The sequence below is a fragment of the Olea europaea genome, chromosome 23, assembly GCF_002742605.1.
Source record: "Olea europaea var. sylvestris chromosome 23, O_europaea_v1, whole genome shotgun sequence".
Classification (NCBI taxonomy): Eukaryota; Viridiplantae; Streptophyta; class Magnoliopsida; order Lamiales; family Oleaceae; genus Olea; species Olea europaea.
This window is the reverse complement of record NC_036259.1, coordinates 7,862,272-7,882,862: the sequence shown is the minus strand read 5'-3', so window position 1 is coordinate 7,882,862 and position 20,591 is coordinate 7,862,272. Positions and strand designations below refer to the sequence as shown.

At 31.9% G+C, this 20,591-nt stretch overlaps 1 protein-coding gene across 2 annotated transcripts; it reads right to left on the bottom strand.

Moving 5' to 3' along the window:
- Positions 1 to 4,577: 4,577 nt before the first annotated feature.
- LOC111372273 (proteasome subunit beta type-3-A) lies at positions 4,578 to 10,961 on the bottom strand. 2 transcript variants are annotated; one of them, XM_022994517.1, is made up of 7 exons: positions 10,831 to 10,961; positions 10,519 to 10,700; positions 9,135 to 9,242; positions 8,106 to 8,195; positions 7,269 to 7,353; positions 5,045 to 5,139; positions 4,578 to 4,869 (listed from the first exon to the last, which is right to left on the bottom strand). In XM_022994517.1, the coding sequence occupies exons 1-7, from the start codon at positions 10,834 to 10,836 to the stop codon at positions 4,821 to 4,823; spliced, it is 615 nt and encodes a 204-aa protein (XP_022850285.1). In that variant the 5' UTR covers positions 10,837 to 10,961; the 3' UTR covers positions 4,578 to 4,820. The 2 variants fall into 2 exon arrangements, with proteins under 2 accessions (XP_022850285.1, XP_022850286.1); XM_022994518.1 differs by lacking the exon at positions 10,831 to 10,961 and having other exon boundaries at positions 10,519 to 10,706.
- Positions 10,962 to 20,591: the final 9,630 nt, after the last annotated feature.

Genomic DNA, 20,591 nt, shown 5'->3' with positions numbered 1-20,591 from the left:
TGACGGGGGCTTTTCGTAGAAATCTAGATAACTTGGAACTATTGCTAGCATAAAATGGACATGTAATTTGATACTAATATATTGAATAAATGCATATTTAGGGCAAACACGATTTGGTTTAGAAGATTTGTGACATTTCAAACCAAATCACTTAAAGTGAAATGGAAATTTTTATTTTTTATTTTTTTTTCAAACCGTTTCTATTTTTAAACCAAACCAATCCAAACTACTTTCAATTTGGTTCGACTTAAAATCATGTTTTAACAAAGAAAAAAATTAACATATATCAAATAAATTAAATCGTAAATATTAGCCTAAAATATAATGTTTAGACATAATTAAAATTAATAAAAATATTACATACCAAAATTCTATAATTCTAATCATTATAATGCAACAATATGATATAAACATTTTAACACCTTAATCGATAATAATAGGCACAACATATGTAATTGTAACACATGGTACTTTCTCTCCATAAAGATAAGTGTTGACCTATGGTTGATTATAATTTTAAACTTTTGATTATAACAAATAAGTTAATCTTGTTTACTAACAATTGAATTTAAAGTTATTATAATCTTCAAAGCATCCAACGAAAAATTGATCGATAATTATCAAAAGATCAAAAGCTATTATCACAATTGGACTCATGAAGGAGATCAAGATCGAAGTCACACATTTAAGATCTTAAGTTCCAAACTTTGAAGCAAGATCAAAGATTAGATTTCTTAGTACAAATGTAAATGTACTAATAATTTGATATTTAGCAATAAATGTTTAAATTCAAAATTTTTCTATGCATCAAAAATAATTTTGTGCATTTAAAGTTATTTTGATACAATATTTTGATGAAATATAAAATTGAATTTTAAAATGACAATTGAAGTTGAAAAATGTCTTTTTTCTTGAAAAACTAGTTAAAAATACATTTCAAAAGTCCACATTTTTCAAAGTCATCAAATTGGATCAAACGAGGCCAAAACGTAAAAAGGGCAAAATAGCCGGACGGTTGACTAGTGGAAGAAGTGGTCGACCGAAAATTTTCCACGCTCCTTTACAAACGACTATATTGGTCATCCGAACTTACAAATTTTTTTTAAAGTTTTAAATTCTATAAATATCCCCACTCTTTCCATTTTTCACAAGACTTTCATGAGCATCAAAGTGGACATTTTCTTTTAGAATTCTTTGGGCTTTCCTTTGTATTCATTTTATTTATTTCTTTATTTAAAAACTTTGATTGATTTAAACTCTTTAATTATCATTTTCATCAAAGTTTTTCATATTTCCTTTTGTAGTTAACTTATTTCTATCATTCGTAGAAGAGATAGTTGTTTTGAAAAAAAGCTTTGAATTTACATTGTATCGTTTCTTCTAATTCTCTATATTAAAACTTTAATTTATTGAATCAAACATGTAAAATTTTAATATTCATCAAAGTTTATCATCTCTCTTTTGGTATATAATTTTATACCATTGTTCATTAAAAGAGAGATATATTTTGAGAATATTTTTGAACTAACATTGCCTTTATTTCTATTTTATCATCTCATTAAAAAACTTTGGTTGATTGAATTAAACTTTGAAATCATCATATTCATCAAAATTTTCTCATCTAACAATTGAACTATCATTTATTGCTATTCATTTAAGTATTAACCTATCTTATTACTTAATTCAGTTGTATCATTTATTGAAAGAGGAGTTCATTATAAATTAATTTTGTTATACTTTTACATCATAGTAAGGTCCCGTGAAGCTTAATAATGTGGTCATATTGAGGTCCTTAAAACTCAATAGTGTGGATCATATTGAGGTCCCGCAAAACTCAATATTTTATAAGGATAAGTGCTCCTCATTTGTAAGTCAATCAATATGATGAAAAGGCATTGCTAGTGCCGGAGAGTTTGGTAATGGAAGATGTAGATAATTGTTTTGGATCAAACATCCACAATTATATCGTTTTGCATCCTCTCTTCACATTTACTTATCACTTTCATATTTGCACTTATTACTTGAATTAATCTATTTAATCTTTACTAGAATTTAGATTAATTCGTCAAAAAAATAATTTAAAAACCAATTCACCTCTCTCTTAAGTATTCTTGGGCTTTCAATAAGAATATAAGATAATACACATGATAAACATATAACACAAGATACATTCTCTCCATGACTTCATTGATTATTGTTAAATGATGTAAAATAACTAATAAAAGAAAATGAATAAAAATATCAAATACGATGATACCTTCTATAACATTTTGTGAATCATTTCAATGCTTTTATTTCATCCAAATATTGACGAATCAAATAGGTTTATTGTGATTATACAACCAATTTTTCTGGCCAATCACCACCTCAACTAGATTTTCTCTCAACGAATTCTTAAAGGAATAAAAAATTTGACTCCAATTAGGGAATGCGGACTCATAAATAATTTTGAATAGATAATACATCTTTAATAATTTTGGGGGGAACAGTGTTGTACTTATTTACTTACAACACTAAAGTAATATGTCGAAATGCTTGTTGGTCAAATCTTCAAAACAACTATTTAAGAAATCTACTAAATCATTCTAACCATTAATAGTAAAATCTTAAAAATAAGTTTAAATGTAAATAATTAACTAAGTGACCTGACTAGGATATTGAGAAATAAATAAATAATGTTGTCTGTTAAAAATTTAAAGGAGCCCAGCACAACTTAAAATAAATCAACACAACTACCAATAAAATGTAGCAATTAATTAACAAAAAATAAGAAGATTTGGATAAATTGACTCGAAAATTTAGTCGCTTATGTGGCTAAGTGTTTTTGAAACTTTGATCATAACTCTTAACTAGTCTTTGAAACTTTTCAAGTAGAAATAAATAGAATTCTCTCTTTAGGGTTTATTTTTAGTTAATATTTTAACAGAACTAGACAAGAGATTATAATGCCCACAGTTGATGTCCCAAAGTGTGACGTTGCCACATCAACTGTGTTTTAATTTATTTTTTTATTTTTTTTAAACTTTATCCTCCACTGTTGATGTGGTAAGCATTATAACCTCCTGCCCCTTGTGGATCTGTAACACCAAAAAATTTTATTGAATAAAATTATTTGTTTTATATTCTATATTTTTAAAATTTTGAAAAAATTGGGGGGCTAAAGTGATATATGTATTAAGTTCAATTTTATTTGAACCAAATATTTAAATATTGATAGAGTGATAATAAGTAAATTAATATTGGGCTTGTTGAATAGCTCGTATTTAATCATGTATATTGAAATTTTGGAACGTGCAACCCTTTGATTTCTTTCATAATTCATTTGATTTGACGAGGTAGAATTATGAAGTGCAAGTAGTTTTATCCCGTTTAATTTATTTCTTCATGTTGATAAATGTTATGCTAATGAAAGATATAATACAATATGATACAGCCATTCAGTACCAAATATGTGATATGTTATGTTTTTTTATCGATTTTCTAAAAATATGATATGACGGTATAATTATTTTGATGCATGAATATATATTTTATTCAGGATTATACATTTACTTTTATCCTATTGAGTATTCTCATCTACTCACTATTTTCCCTACTTTTCACAAGTTAGAACAAGTAATTGATTGGCAGGCGATGAAGTGCAGTCATTGTGCCAAGATTTTTATGGAACTCAGTAAAATAATCCTATGTAACGAGACAAATTTTATCACATGAATAATTCTTTTATTAATTTGGAACAATGATTATGTTTCCTACTTTCAAACATTGTGTGATTTTATGCACTTACTGTTCAATTGAGAAAATTAGTTCTGAGTTTGAATTGTATACCAGTTGAGTAATAAATTAATTAATTAAAGAATATGGAAAATTACTAATCAATTTTGTGTAAACTATTCATACATAAAATCCATGAACAATTAAACTATTAAGAAAAAAATATTTTGGCAGAGACATTAATATATAAAAATTTGGGTCATTTACGAAATCAGTTCTATTAAAATATTAACTAACAATAATCCCCAAAGAGTGAATTCAGTTTATTTCCACTAGTAAAGTTTCAAAAACTAGTCGAGTTATGGAAAAAAAAAAATTTATGCTTATCTAAGCAACGTAGTCTCCAGCTAGTTTTTCTTGTCATTTTGGTCCTCAACTTTCAATTTTTGTAGAATGCCACAATGTGAGCTCCCAACGACAAAATTTCTTCTTGTTTTGTCATTACTTCATTGTGTGTCACAACCGACTAAATAATGAGAGAAGAAATGGGATTAACAAGGACAATGGTGGGGCGGAGACCGGGAGTGGGGTACGAAAGGCTTGGATGAGAGGAAAAGGTGGTAATCCGAACAAGAGATGGAAGGTAGAGGTCAGACCATGACACGGTGGAAGGCAGGTGTGGGGATTAGGGAGCACGGTAACGGGTTTGCGAGGTGGGGGCATACAACTGGATGTGGTCTCTCTTAAACTGAAAATGGACAAATATCACATTGACAGCAATGGTGGAACAAGAACAACCTCTTTAGGAGGTAACTAAATAGTACATCAAATATAAAATCCAATCGACACACGGCTGGAATTAGTCGTCAAAAAGAAGATGCGAAAGCTTTTGAACTTAGTATGCTTAACATCACACTCATCTTTGCAAGAAATTCATATAGATTACTCATCGACAATATAAACATCCAGAGTTAGAGATGAAGTATACATCCATGTCAAACAACAAAGTATTCTATCAGCAAATTGGCAAAGTAACCTGAGTCAACGCCATAAAGCAGGCACTCAGGAGCTGAATCACAAAGTATCCAAACATGCATGGAGGAAAATCAGTCCATCCTTCCCTTCAGGATCCTCTCCGTAACTTCAGTTGGTGTGCTGCCATAATATAAAAAGTTCAGCGAAATTCTCACTAAAATTGCACAAAAAATCACAATAAAAACTTTGATCTTGCCATTATGGATCCACGAGGGTAATGCTTCCAAGAACTAAATTTCCGCATGAGGAAAAAAAATCACCGAGAAATAGAAAAGCAATCAGAAAAAAGACTTACACGACATAGACATGCCCTCCCCAGCCACTTAAACAGTCGCGGTCTACTGATGACAGGAGTGCTTGTGAGATGGTCTCAAACAATTCCTCAGCATCCTGAAACAGTTAAATAAGTTAAATATCTTGCACCATTGGCATCACGAAAATTGTGTGCAAAATAAAAGAATCAGTGAGGCTGAGATTTTATCATCTTAGGGGAAGAAGCCATTAGTCAATGTGCTAACCAATTTCAAATGAAAGTGAGGTGGTTGGATATTTTTTTCAAATTTTTATACTATCATAAAAGCTAGATTTGATGTACGCAATAATGGAAAATAAACACAGTATAATGTAGAAATTAATAGAAATTAATTCCTCCTCCCATGCTCAGGTAAACAGTTCTTAAAAACCACCCAGCCCAATGAAATCAACAGCAAACCAAAACGAATGAAGTATACATTTTCCTGAAGCATGATCACGCAGTAACTGTTGCAAAGCACGAAATATGCTCTTTTTTTAGTCAAATTGGATTTCATCTTCACCTCAGTGGCATCACAGAATATATATACTGCATGCATGGATTAGAAATATGCTCTTTTTATCTGGTGACTGAAATTAGGTAGCTCATTTGTGGGGTGTGGGCTTGATATCCCAAAAAACATAGGAGAAAGAAGCACATAAAAGAGACGGACAAAGAGATACAAATAAGATGAGCGCAGTAATACGTATAACAGCTATTGTGGAATGTGCTCATTATGCAAAGCATTAATGCTATTAGTAGATACAAAAGTTTCATTGTTTCTTGAAAAGATTAGTTAAAGACGAACATCCAATCTACAATTAATATACCCAGATCATAAAAACTACAAAGCCACCAAAGTAACATGGTGCATTTATGAACTTACACGTGTGAACTACTCAAAGCTTTTTAATATGATTTTACACCAGTGATTATAGCCAGCCCATAATTCATGAGTAATGCAATATAGCACCACCTGTGCTAAAACAGTAGTCTATGTGCCAAAAGATGGTAAGTCTAATTATATGGGCCCCATAGCACCACATTTAATTGGACTTAACATTTGACGCCATGTATTGCCACATAGAATAGTGGTGCAACAAAGCAATATTACTGGAAACAAGCCTCAGTTTTTTGTTCTTGGAGTTGTTCGTAGACGAGAGAATTACTCTACTAGAAATAACACAGATTACTTATGTTTTCAACTGAAATAGTTGCTTAAAAGCAATTGGACCCTTTAAATTGGACTTCCACAAGTTCCGTGCAGTATTCCTTTTTCCATATAACAGATGCGTCTCATCCCAACATCTAATGCCTGGGTAACATGATAACTCCTAGCAGAGTTGGTGAGGACTTGAGTGATGATGACAAAAACCTTTTTTCATTAATCTTACACAAATAAAAAAAAAAAAAAATCTATGTAGTTACTTTGGTCAACATTATGTTGCATCAGCTGAATCCATTAGAATCATCATATGTTTGACTCATAGATACTGTATTATACCGTGCACCAACTCTTACCAAATAACACTAGTACAATAGGTTTAACTGTATAATCAAGTGAAAAGCTGACCAATATTTCTGTAAACATAGATCTAGAAATAACATATTTTATTTATCTAGATAAATATTTTTTTCCAACAGTTTATTAATCATGTTGTGAAGATACATTCATTAAGTGGTCAACGGGATCTCTTAAAATCGAAGAAAAACAATACAAACACAAAATTAATAATACATCACACTTCCAAGTTCCAACCAAGAATAAATAAAGTAAAATGAACTCTCTACAAACCCATGAAGAAGCCAAATATATTTTTATACAATCTGCCATCTGGTAAATAAAAAAAGTTCTATTCTATCTCTATGGCATCACAGAAACAAGGCTCAAAAGTGTGTAGAAATTTGCTTTATTAAAAACAACTCATATTGCCAAAAAATTGTCTACAGCTAGAGCAACCAAAGTAAAGATTATTTGTGAACAGTTAGTTCAAACCTGTGGATTCTACATAAATCATCGATTATAAATGGTTTTCATATAAAAACTCACATAACTTTGAAGGTGAGTCTGGGGGAAGGAGAATTTATTACTCAGCAAAAGCCTCACTTGGCTCATGTAATTAATTATACGAGTAATAAGACCAAAAAGAATATTTAAATGCTATCTTTATAAAGGTTAAGTTTAAAACCACAAAAAAAGGGTAAGCAATTTCAAGTAAAGACAAACCATGTCAGGCTTGAACATTGATTCACAGGCACCATACAGCGATTCAGAGGCCGTTCCAGCAACAACAAAATCTTTGGCAAGTTCCCTGGCATTTGAAGAAACAAAAACAATAGCATAAAAGAAGAGTAAATACGTATCTACAAAACACTGCATGTAAAATCTAACAAGATATGTCTGCAATGAGCATTAAGCTTGAATGCTAGTTCTAACTCAGGCTTTAAGAATTGCATAAATAATGACACCACCTTTGAAAATAGGAACAATACAGCATTGAGGTTTTAATCAATTTAAATAATTTTCAGCAAACAATCTAAGGCAGTAAAATTCAGAGAGAACTTTTTAGATGTTTTTGCCCCGGAAAATACTGAGATTTAAATGTTACGCAAATCTGAATTACTACTTTTTACTTATACACTGCACTCTTAGAATATAAACAGAAGGTATCTTAAGCACACGAGTTTATGTAAAAACACTAGATGACTTGTCTTTCAAGAAAAGCATATGAAACATAGAAATCAAAATAACTAAAATCATGTAGATGCAGAAAGTCCAAGGAATTGGTATAATTCTGAAAATTATGAGTTGCAAGAACTAATTTGGACCTCGAAGCTTTTTTTTCTTTTTTTCTTTGTTTTTTTTATGACCATGGGTGTTGAACCAGCTCACACGTACCTCAACTAATCTCACGGGGCCCTAAAATTTACAGTCGGATACTCACCTCAGTGGCCCTAAGAGAGACCTCGAAGCTATTTTATTTTATTTTTTTAGAGAAGGGTAAAATCTAAAGAGACCAAAACTCCTGATGAAAACATGAAGACGGGAAGAAACTAGGCATACTTAGCACCAATAGAATCCATAGTGCAAATGAAGGGCTTGTCTTCGTCTCCAAGTCCAGCAATTACAGGTTGGCAGAAGTACGGACCGAATCTAAATCACAAAAAGAAGAAACAGAGCACAAAATTCTCTCAATACTTGAATGTATAACTGAATTTAAAAAATGTATGAAGTGTGAGATTCTTCTAATATAATGGCATGAATCAATTCACATGTGCATACACAATAGAAAGGGGAAAGAGATGAAGGAAATAAAAACAAAAATTCATTAACTTAGTTCTCTTCATCTACATCTTCCATAAACCTGCAAACCTTGTCTCTATAATGTAGCTATGGGTTATTAAGTCTCTAATCACCATTTGCCACACTTAGCAGTAAATTAACAGATCAGGTAACCAATGCATAAGTTTTCAAAGAACCATCAACGAAAAACATAAAAGAAATTGAAGCGCATATATAAAGCCTGTTTGAGCACCATTTTTAGCAAAGAATGTATTTTGGCATGGTAGATTGATGGAGATGTGAGGTTAAAACATAAGGAAAAGTTTTGTTTGAGTGTAATATTATTTTTTTGAAGAATGTGTGGTTGAAAAGAAAAGAGAGAAAAATGTATTCGGGACCAAACAAGGGCATAGTACATTTTCCAAGAGTAGCTTTGATGTGTAATAGGATACTACTATCTACGCACAAAATATGATATATAATGGGCCAAATAAATTCCATTATTATTAGTTTTTTTCATAAACAAGAAAATTTATTAGGAAGTAAAAGCAATGTGCGAGTGGCTCAGAAACAGAGGTTATTTACTCATCTAGGCTGCAATTTAAGTGAACTATATGGCATTCAAGTTTTATTTAGTAAGAATATCTATCCAGTTAGCAGGTTTGGTTATCTAACTGTTAAATCATTCTTTTTAAAAATAAAAATTATATCAAAGCAACAACAATTTATTTTAAACTGCACAGCCCTCAAGTGCACCAAGATAAGTAGCGTCTTCATAAGACAGCCAGAGCAATTTGCTATGTTACCAACCTTTTCTCATAAAGAATAGCAGATACGAGGCTAGCAAAGGTTTCAGGCTTCATGTCCCTCTCTTCTCTAAGCTGATATAACTTGTGACGAAACACAAGCCGCTGATACCTTCAGAGAGTTAAAAAATAAAAGGAGAAAAGAAATCAATAATACCATAAAATTCATCAAAAACCAATTTCGCCACTGTTTGGTAAAGATTAAAATTCAAATTTTAATCTAAGTCAAAGTCAACAATAAATTTTAACCACATACTTCGTGAGACCCATCCACAATTTTTTAACCATACATTTTATCAACTTTTATAAAAATTTACTAAAAATCTGATTTTAATCCTCGTCAAACATGGCCTTAAATAAAGAAGCCCCAGGAAAGAGTTTATCCTTTCACTAAATTTGTAGTTTGATTATACTTAAAAATGGGCATTTAAGTTTACTTACAGTCTCAGCAATATTCAACAGAACACAAAAACATTAGCCATAAGTAGTCCAAAACAATCCGCAAGCTACTGGAGAAAGGTTCATTAGTTGGAACTAGAGTATAACAACATGTTGCATATAATCCTTCAGAGTTGTATCTTTCCCTAATAAACAAGCGTATTGCACTACATATGCTCACAATTTTGTCAACATTTTTAAGCAACATACTGTGGGTCATATTCATCCTTCGAAGTTTGAAGGTCAATATGAAAAAAGGTCTCTTTTTTAGTTTTTTGCTGATATGAATGTACATGTTTTATCCTTCTTCTCCTTCTTCTTTCTTCGTATCCATACAAAAACACACAACTCAAAACACATAAATCCACTTCTAGCCTTCACTTCCTTCCATTTCATGATTGTCCAAATTACTATTATACATGAACAAAAGTTTTGTGAAGAATTCTAAAAAACTAAGGTATGTTAAATTCATCATCATTAAAACATAAGGTAACTTTTGGATTACGAAGGATTGGGTAAACAAGGAAGGAATCTATGAAAAATTTAAAGGGAGGTGAATTTCCATTTTCCTTCACTACTTTGGCCCTTCTTAATAAATTTCCTAATATTTCAAATCATGCTAAAGATATCATAGCTTGCTAAAGTTGGAGTATGTGTATCAACAGAAACATCATATAGCTCAAAATCTGTACCTTTCTCTAATGGTATTACTATGGATGACGATGTTAAAAAAAAAAAATGGCGAGTTTGCTCATGAAGCTTCAAATTCTTATGTCCTATATTGTATATCAAAGGTTTCGTGCATCTACATACAAAAAAGCCTATCGTGCATATGTGTCAAGCGTTTCAGTATGCTTTGCCTAATAGATAGATGTTGAAATATCGATATCGATAATAATTACATATACAAGAGATAAATGAGTACAACAAAATTGGAAAATAGCATTTACAGGGTCTGGGCGTCGGTAGCCAGGCCAGATAGACCAATGAAGAGCTTTTCGTGGATTTTATAAATTTTTTGAAAATCCGTGGCGATTGTCTGCAGTTGTACTCCCAACCGGCGATCACTCGCGATCGCGAAGCAATTCTTCCCCACCATTGCCACTAGGGCACTTCCATTGTACTCAAAGATCTGCATCACTTCAATTTCAGTCAAATCGTACAAATTTGAAACAAAATCATGCACACAATTAGCAATCAACCAATTAGGGTTTTACACTGTATACGTAATATTAACAAGAAGTTGTATGTTAAATACTTACCGACATGTCAACAGATATATAGAGAGAGAGAAATGTGAGCTGCTTATGTGAAAGTGATGAATCTGGGAGGTGAATTAGAGTTTGTTGGTGGCTTGGGGAAGGGGAAAGAAGCCTCTTTTAGCCCCGATGTCCCCGTTCCTTCGAAATTTTAATAATTATAAAAGTCCCATTTTTTTCAAAATATATTTTTTAACAATAATTTGATATTATTCTAATTACATATTTTTTAATAAAATAATATTATACGTAAATTCATAACTTTACATTATTTTTTAATCACACATTTTTCACCATAATATTATTTTAAAATGTATTTTTTTAAAATAATGAAGCTCAAACAATTCCTTAAAAAAATGTTATGATATTAAGTGGAATATTATTTTATTTAAAAATATGTAATTGATAAAAATAAATTTAATGAGGTCAAATCGGGTCTAAATCTCTCCTTTAACACTGAAGCTCTGCAAATTTATCTTGAAGACTTTGAGAGACTTTTTTAAATGATGGTTATGATGAATTTCGTGGATCTTTTATATATTTATATAGAAGTAGTAGAAGTTCTTCGTAGACTTCTATGCGCTTTCATTTTAAAATTTTTATAAATTTTAAAAGATTTTCATTTAAAATAAAATTTACGTGAATTTAGTACAATGGAATAAAATTTTCATATACGAGGTGTTGAGTTCCACAATTCTCTTTTTTCTTCCCCCTTCTTCTTCCCATGTAATAAAAGAAATTAAAAGAATAAAATTTTAAGACCTTAATTAAATAAATAATAATCAAAATTATATATATATGATAAACAATAAATTTAATATTCAATATTATTAATATAATATACTTTTAAAAATAAATAAATATCAATATATTTAAATTTAATTATAAATTTTCGTATACAATTTTATAATTTAATAAAAAATAGATATTTTCACGAAAAAAATGAATGAAAAAAGGGGAAAAAAAGTTGTAAGAATTCAATTTAAATTTTCATAGAAATTAAAGAGAAACAATAATCAATACAAAAAATAAATTTTAATCATACGTGTAATGTTCATAGAAGTAAAAAGGAAATAAAGATTGAAAAGAAAAAACATTTTTTTTTTTGGTGAAAGTCTCAAAATCTCGTGATTAATGAGAGATAAGTTTTCAGATTTTATATGAGTACTTTTTACTTAAAAGTTAGTATCCTAGAAGTTTTTATAAAAGTCTCTAAAAGTTATTAAAATTTGAATACCCTAAGATTTATGAAAACTTCTAAAAAATTTTAATTTAATACACCGTAACTTTTCAAAAGTTTTAGCTGAATATACCATGATTTTTATAGACTTATTAAAACTTTATAAAAATCTCAATTAAATACATTAAGAGCCTGTTTGGGAGTAATTTTGAGAATTGATTTTTTGACCATTAGGAGAAAAGTGAGATCCACCTGTGATTAAATAAATCAAATATGACGGTTGGAATAGTGAAATAACGGTCAAAAAATTAATTTTTTGGGCCAAAAAATTACTCCCAAACAAGCTGTAATACTTTTAGAAGGTCTGAAAAAGTTTACATTGAATATTCCTAAACTTTTTAAATCTCATAAAATCATTAAAAGTCTAAATTAAATACAGAGGAAATTTCACGTAATGTCCATTTTCAACGAGTCATTTGCAAAAATGTCCACAATTTTGTTAATGTCCATTTTCCAATTATGTAGACGAAAATACCCCAGTTAGAAAATATTATTTCCACACAAGAATTCAAAATTTTCCATATCATTATTCATGTCAATCAACGTAGAAATGTCAATCAGCATTAAATGCCTGGGTCGGGTAGGTATGGGTCGAGTTGGATCGAGTTATGGGTTAAAAATGGAAACCTAATAGAACCTGACCCGAATACAAAAAAAAAATGAAGGCGGGGGAATGAAAAAGAAGCCCTAAACTAAGTCCTCTCAACTCTCACTCTCAGTCTCTCAATCTTCACTCCAACCCAACCCGCCGACAACGAGTCTGTCCATTTCTCTCTTATTTTCCCAGTTGCCGTTTGCCCACCACATTTCAGAGTCCAGTGCTATAGAGTAAGTTTATTTCGTTATTTTTTTCTTTATTTCGTTATTTTTTTCACTTCCCCAAGTCTCCCCTCTTCCTAAATCCTAGGATTTAGCTAGTTTAACATAAGTTGATATCAAGGTCACTGAGTGTCTCGATTCTATTGGGCGAGCAAATACTAACTGTTGATACAATTTGAGATAAAAAGTGGTACATGTGAGATACTGTTGAAAAGGTTGAAGAGGTAAAGTGTTTAAAGAAATCAGGAAAATGATTGTACTTTCTGTTGTCCCTGTTATTGTATCTTTTGCTTTGAGATATAATCTATATGTCAACTAAATTTGATACTGCTAGATGATAAATAACACTAGTACGAAGTGAAGAATACTCCATTTGAGGCATATTTCGCATCGAAGTTAGGCAATAAACATGATGAAATGACACGGGTTGTGTTGCTATTATACACTCTTAGACTGTTTGAATGCTCATCAGCAACTAAATGACTTTATTTTCGCATCAAATTTGTTCTGCATCTTGTTAAGGGTCGCATTTGTATATTGATGGTTTCTTATGGAGGAAGACTGTGATAGGTTGATAGCAGATAGAAAACTTTGTCAAATCTTATGACATGTATACTTGATTTTGCGTATGGTCTGTTGTAGTTGGCTCTAAATTTATTTAATACAAGGCTATGTTGTTGTTATTTATTTTGCTAAAGAATATTACATTTTCGATTTATTTGCATATCTAAATTAGGCAATTAACTTAATGAAATTGTAGAAGACTGTGTGTATACTTTTGAAATGTTTGAATGGTGATCAACTATAAAATGGTTACATGATAGCTTCAGATCAGAAGCCAGGTTTGTTTTAATTTCAACAATTAAACAACTTAGTTTAGATATGGTATTTTATCAAACCATTGTATTGTAAAAATCATTTTTCTTTCACTGCATTTTAACAAGAATGTTATATTTGATTTCGTTTGTACGTTCTCATACTATTTGTTAAAGTATTGTTTTCATTTGTTTTATTTGTAGATGAGTATGACACACCGATATAAATTTCGGAGGAAGAACGTGTCAAAGCCCATGTGCCGCAAGTGAGCAACACAAAATATATATCAGTTGTCCTCAACAAATTGGATCCACAGCAAAAGCGTCAGTTGAAGGACAGTTGTATAGGACATGTTGCAAGGTTACCGAAACTGAAACTATCTGTTCAATTAATTCATGAAATGGTAAACAGATAGGTGGTATGCCGAAAGCGGTTTGAGGCTTGGTTCAAGGTGAACCAAAGGTTTGCACGATTTGGACTGTCGGAGTTCGCACTAATTACTGGCTTGAAGTGCAGTCCGGTACCTAAAGGTGCCGAAGTTGACAAAATCCTAGAGAAACCCCGTCTACAAGATAAAATGTTTGCTAATATGGACCGGATAACGTGTAGCGACTTGGAGAAAAAAAATTTGAAATGTGCCAACCGTAACAATCGTTACAAGTTTGGGTTGGCACTAATTATTGAAGAGGTATTTAATTCAAGAGATCGAAATGTAGGAACAAATTCGACAACTCTTTCCATCGTTGACGACTTGGATTTTTCAATGCCTACCCATGGGGGACAGTATGTTTTCAACTTCTCATCAAATCACTACTTGAATGATTGTGATATGATGACTTACACATTGTACGGATTCCCTCTTGCGTGTATACATCTATTTTGGTTTATTTCAGTTCTTCTCATCGCTCATTGTTATTTATCTCCAAATATGGTTATTACTGTTACAAATGTCATGCAGATTTAGGCGTACGAAGCAATTCCAGAGTTGGGAGCTCGATTCTCGAGTAAGACTTGTGACGATGTCCCGAGGATGTTGCGGTTGTCTGGCACGAAACAACCTCATTCCCGAACATATTCAGATTTTTTTGAGAAGACAAATGTAGGCGATTTACATACTTAATTGCCTTACACTTCGCAATATATATTATTTCATTTCGCCTATTTTTCTTCTCCTGTAGGTGCACTTGTGGGCAACGCTGCGAGCAACTACTGCAGAAGAATTGCAGCGGTACCTCGTCGATCTAGTTCTGTTGGAAGACGTAGCCGACCCCGTTCTAGATGATCTTGTTGCTCAATCAATAGAAATACAAGCTTGTCCAGTTGAAGATGATGTCATACGAAACGAAGACAACAACCATCGACCAAATAAATCCCAGAGAGGCAACAAAGGTGGACCTCGTCATCGAGGTTTGCATCATGTTGAAGGCAGAGAAGAAGAGCATGGGGATTCGATCGTTGAAATACCTATGTCTTTAGATGAGATAAGAGTTATCTTGAATAAACAATGGGAGGCATTTGAGAGCAAGATGAGGGATTTGAGGGAAGAAATGAACACAAGATTCGCTAGTCTCCAAAATGATCTGGGAGGTCATGTGTGTGGTTTGAGAAATCATGTCACTGATGAGATGAATGCTCTTCGATGAAGGTTTGATGAAGTTGCTACAGAAATTGGACAACACAATGTTGGTGCTGAGTATGGTGGACTTGGTCATGACGATTGCAGTGGAGACTAGCCCCGACATGATGTTTTCACTCCCAATATTTCTGCGGACAAACAGGATGTCGGAAAGGCAACCGAACCAGTTGTTTGCAATATCCCTGATGTGTCCATAACATCGGGAGGTGGGGTGGGAGTACTAGGGTCAGTATATGTTGCTTGTGATATTGTGAAAGAGGCACCAACCATTGTACCTACAGTTGGTGTGACCATTGATGATCAACTAGTTCATGATAGCGTCGTTTCTGGACCTTTGATGGCAGCTGATCCACCTACAAGTAGACCTCGATCGTTGAGGCTGAAGTAGGCTAGTGCAAACACAAAGACGCCATACACCCGATCTGATCGCAAGAGGGGTAAGAGGGATGCGTAGAATTTAGAGGTTCGCCTATTTTGATTTATATGGTGATTTTTCAATATGTATTTTTGTTTATGTCATGGTACGAAAAATGTATTTTGGTTTAGACAGTGGTTTATTTTTGTTTATATGGTGGTATGTAATATTTTGTGAATGCAAACCGGTGGTTTATAAATTAGTGACATGTTCCGAATGTTGTATGTTGAAAATAGTTTATAACTTTATTATCTTATATAGTGGAGTAAGAGATGTCAATGTTCTAATGAAATGTGGAGAAATACTATGCTTTAGTTAAAATGTCGTTCTATACAAATGTACTGTCAAGTGTCCAGATTAGCAGACATTTAATGTCGAGAACTACACGTCAAATGTCAAAAAATGAGTAAAATGTCAAAAAATGAGTAAAATGTCAAAAAATATATTGTTTCAATATAAATGTTAACGTCCCTTATATATATATTTTTTCAATAATATGTGAACATATGTGTCATTCTGTGTGATCATGTATGTGAAAATAAAATAAACTTCGTGCTACTTAGCAGTTAGTAAGAAAAAATTGATCAACTCGGTTAGTTTTAATAAATTAAATAAATTTATCAAACATTTTTTTTCAATATAAAATTTGAATTGTACAAAACGTTAATTTATTTATTTTGTCAATATAAAATTTTAATGGAACAAAATGAATTAAAAAGAAATTTATAATTTGTCAAAAAATTTCAAATTGCAACATAAGAAAATTTAAAGAAACCACTGATATATATATATATATATATATATATATATATCCATAATGTGTGAAAAATATTCAATTATGACAACAAAACAAGCGAATATATTCACTATATACAGAATCTATCAACAACATTCAATTATCGTAACACAACAAAATGGTTCTGACATTTACACACATGCACACTTTTAGCTACTTTTTTCTCGTTCACTCATTATCCTCACATTCACTCCCCCATCCACACATTTAGCTACAATTATTTGTCACATTCACTCACTCTTCACACGTTTTAATTAATTTTACCTCCTTCTTCTCATTCACTCCCCCGTCCACACATTTAGCTACAATTATTTATCACATTCACTCACTCTCTACACATTTTAATTCAAGTTTCATTCTCACATTCATTTAGCCGAAAACATTTTCCACATTCACTCAAAAAAGACGGTCATTTGATCGAAAAAAGGTAAGTAATTCAAAATTTGTATTTAATATTTGTGCTACTTAGCAGTTAGTTGAATATATTGAAAGAAAATATATTTTTAAATTACAATTTACTCGAAAAATCTCGTCTCTGTGTCATGGAAACGCTGCTCTCCGTGACACTCTCATCGTGTCACGGAGACACAGAAATGCAACCACCATATATATATATATATATATTTATTTATTTATTTATTTATTTATTTTTGTAATTACCCACCCAGTATGTTTTACATCATATGTAAACAAAAATATTACATTTTATTTAAAATATTAATTTTTGATTTTAATTTTGTTTAGTATACAAGACGTGAAAAAAATTATATTTGTTTGAAAATATTAATTCTTAAATAATTTTACAATTAACAGTACTTTATTTTACTATAATAGATGTGTACAATCAAATGAAAATATTAATTCTTGAAAAAATAATTACAGTTGTTTAAAAATATTAATTCTTGTATAATAGATGCAGATGTCTTTAGAATACGTTCTCTCTCTAGAACAATGTTTTTCTGGTACCATCCTTCAGTATTCAAACCGTCAATACGTTCAAGATTTTGTAGATTTCATAGATGCAAATTAACAATATTATTTGATGTGTAGTAATTTTTATAGATTTATATATGGAGCTGTTTTTAAAGGAGACGAAGAACAATTTACTAGCAAATTGGTACACGAATTTATAATGAGACTTGTGCATTGTGGCAAAAATAATGACTTTGGGTACGGTTAGATGACCATCTTGCTAGGTTTGGCTGCAAGAATTTTGCCTCATTACTGGACTACCTTGCCATGAACCATTCGTAGAAATTGATTATAACAACGATCGTCTTAGAAATCAATATTTCAGTGGCACAAAAAAATTAGCAATAGAATGCTTTTTGAAACTTTTCACATGTGTGAAGATACAGAAGATAAATTTAAGTTGGGATTAGTTATGTTGGTTGAGTGTTTGTTGAAACTGATTTCACGACAAGTTGATTATAGAACTCTGGGCATAGTTGAACATCTGGATGAGTTCCTTACGTATCCGTGGGGCCAGATAGCATATTTCATTTTGTTAAATTCATTGAAAGAGTCACAATTGGAAAAAATACTAAGGATGCAACAGAATGGACAAATAGAATGTAAGTATGTATTACAAAGCTATCCACTCGCATTTCAGGTATTATGTTCCTATTCTAATTACTTACGTATTATGTATAATTTCCTTGTACAAAAAATAAAATTTATACATCACATTTCTCTTTCTTTACGTTGCAGTATTGGATATATAAAGCGTTTCCACGAATTGGACAAAATTTTGGTGGCCGTAAATACAGAACTGTGCAAATTCCACGAATCTATAATTGGAGGCCGAATACTATACTAAATGAATCTGTTGTTAAGCAATTTTTGGATACTCAAGATGTATGAATTTTTTATTTTCAATGTAGAATGACATTCGTATTTTATTATTAACAAGTTCAATTAAACAAATGGATTTCTGATAGTCTGTTATGATTACAGATCGAAGTCATTGCAGTGCTGCAGCCTACAGAGGAAGAATTACAAATACCCTGGTACACAAATCTTTCACTGCCGGCTGACGATAAACATAATATATTAGATGTCATTGTCACTGGAGAAGTAGATAATGTAGTACCACAAATATCGGATAACATCAGTGTGCAAGAAACGACCAGTCGTGGTACATCGAGAACTTCAACTGGAGTTGGGCCTAGTTCTGCTTCTGGTGCCTCCAGATATATAACTGAAGACCGAATGGAAGAAATGTTGGGTATGTACATGCAACATACGATATCAGATGTGTCTAGTCTGTGTGGCAACTTGAAAGTAGAATTTGTTGAAGAATCCAGAGCCCTGAACCAGGATATCCTTGAAAGCCAAAAGCAACTGTTCGAACAACATAACAAATTGATGCAATATTACATGTTATGTGGTATGCAGTCATACATGGATAATTCTCTATCAAATATGTTTAGCACTCATATGGCCCAAAAATCGCAACAACAAGAAGCCCATTATCAGGCGATTCTTCGAAAACAAGAAGAATTATTCCAGCAGTAACAGGAGCCCATACAGTCTTATATTGATACAAGTTTATGTTCTGTCAGATCTTACATTGACGAAAAGAATGAGAATATGCTAAAAAGATTATCTAACTGGGAATCCAACATGGAATCCATTATAGGTTCCGTGCAGTAGGATGTTCCTCTCCATGCAAGTCCAAATCCTACTGTTCAACCGCATGAGATATCAACGTCTCAACCAGTAGAAAGTGTTGACATGCGGAGAAGAGAAAGGGAAAAGAAGATAAAATACACACAGGCTTCGTCATCCACAGGTCGTCCCTTAGAAGACTATAACATGAACAAGTACAAAAATATTAGGAATTGGATATCGAGAAATCAATCTGGGTAACAAATGTAACTCATTTTGAATAGTCCGAATGCTAAACATTACTTTATCAATGTCAAAATTATTTGTTGAATTATTTGACAGTAATTTAAATTATGTTATACAGTGCATATTTGGACGATGGCCGTGGCAATGTCTATAAAAGAGACATGCTAAAAAGTTTAATGAATCCGACGAAGGATCTGAATATTGCGGTGAGTAAAGGTTTGCAATCAAAATAAATTTAATTTCGTAGTTAATATGTCTAATATATGTTACATATATTTATTGCATTAGCATATTGAGTTGGAGCTAAAGTTATTGAGGCAGCGTATGAATGAAGATTGTACTCTCGTCAATAAAAAATATGCAATTTTGGATTTTCAATTTTAAGAGGAGTGTTGTCAGCAAATGAGGTGGCACATGGAATATAACCAGAGAGGTGAATCGGATGGAACTCGCCTACAAGGCTACGTCAACGGTACATTGCCTGTAACTGGTCGTCCGTGGATGAAATGCAAGTATTTATTAATTCCAAGTTCATATCCAGGCAATGAATGTTATCTATTTCTGGTCAATATTCCTGAATGGAAATTCTACATATACGACTGCAGCAATAATGTTCACACACCTGATGCAATCAAGGCACACACAGAAGTAACATGCATAGTCCTTCAAGGATTATTGCAGTGTCTACCCCTGTCCACCAGACGAGATATAAAGAAACATATAAATGATCCAATGAAGGTGAAGATTATACCTTATCTACCGTGTACGAACAATGGGTGAGCACTTCAACTCTTGTTATTTACTACCGTAGTTAATCTATTGTATATACTAATTTCGACTAACGAAAAATCATTTATTGTACAGGCTAAATTGCATAATGTTTGTACTCAAGTATATAGAATGCTTTGTTCTCGGGCATCCAATAGAATCAGTTTCAGCAGAGAGGATTTCAATATACAGAAGAAAGATTGCGGTCGATTTTTTGAATAACGAATACTGTCTTTATCCTCGATAGTGAAACAGTTGTCGTGGCTTAGCTGTACTTTGCTTGTGTGACTGTTGATGATCAGTCGGTTCATGATACCGTCGTTTGCAATATGTGTTTTGCTTTATGTGGTGGTACATAACATGTATTTTGGTTTTATGTGGTGGTACGTAAAATGTATTTTGGTTTACACAGTGGTTT

Coding starts and splice junctions, on each gene's coding strand:
- LOC111372273 (XM_022994517.1), bottom strand. Junction 5,140..7,268: donor CAATGTTCAAGCCTGACATG/GTTTGTCTTTAC, acceptor TAACTGTTTCAG/GATGCTGAGGAATTGTTTGA. Junction 4,870..5,044: donor GGAGGGCATGTCTATGTCGT/GTAAGTCTTTTT, acceptor ATATTATGGCAG/CACACCAACTGAAGTTACGG.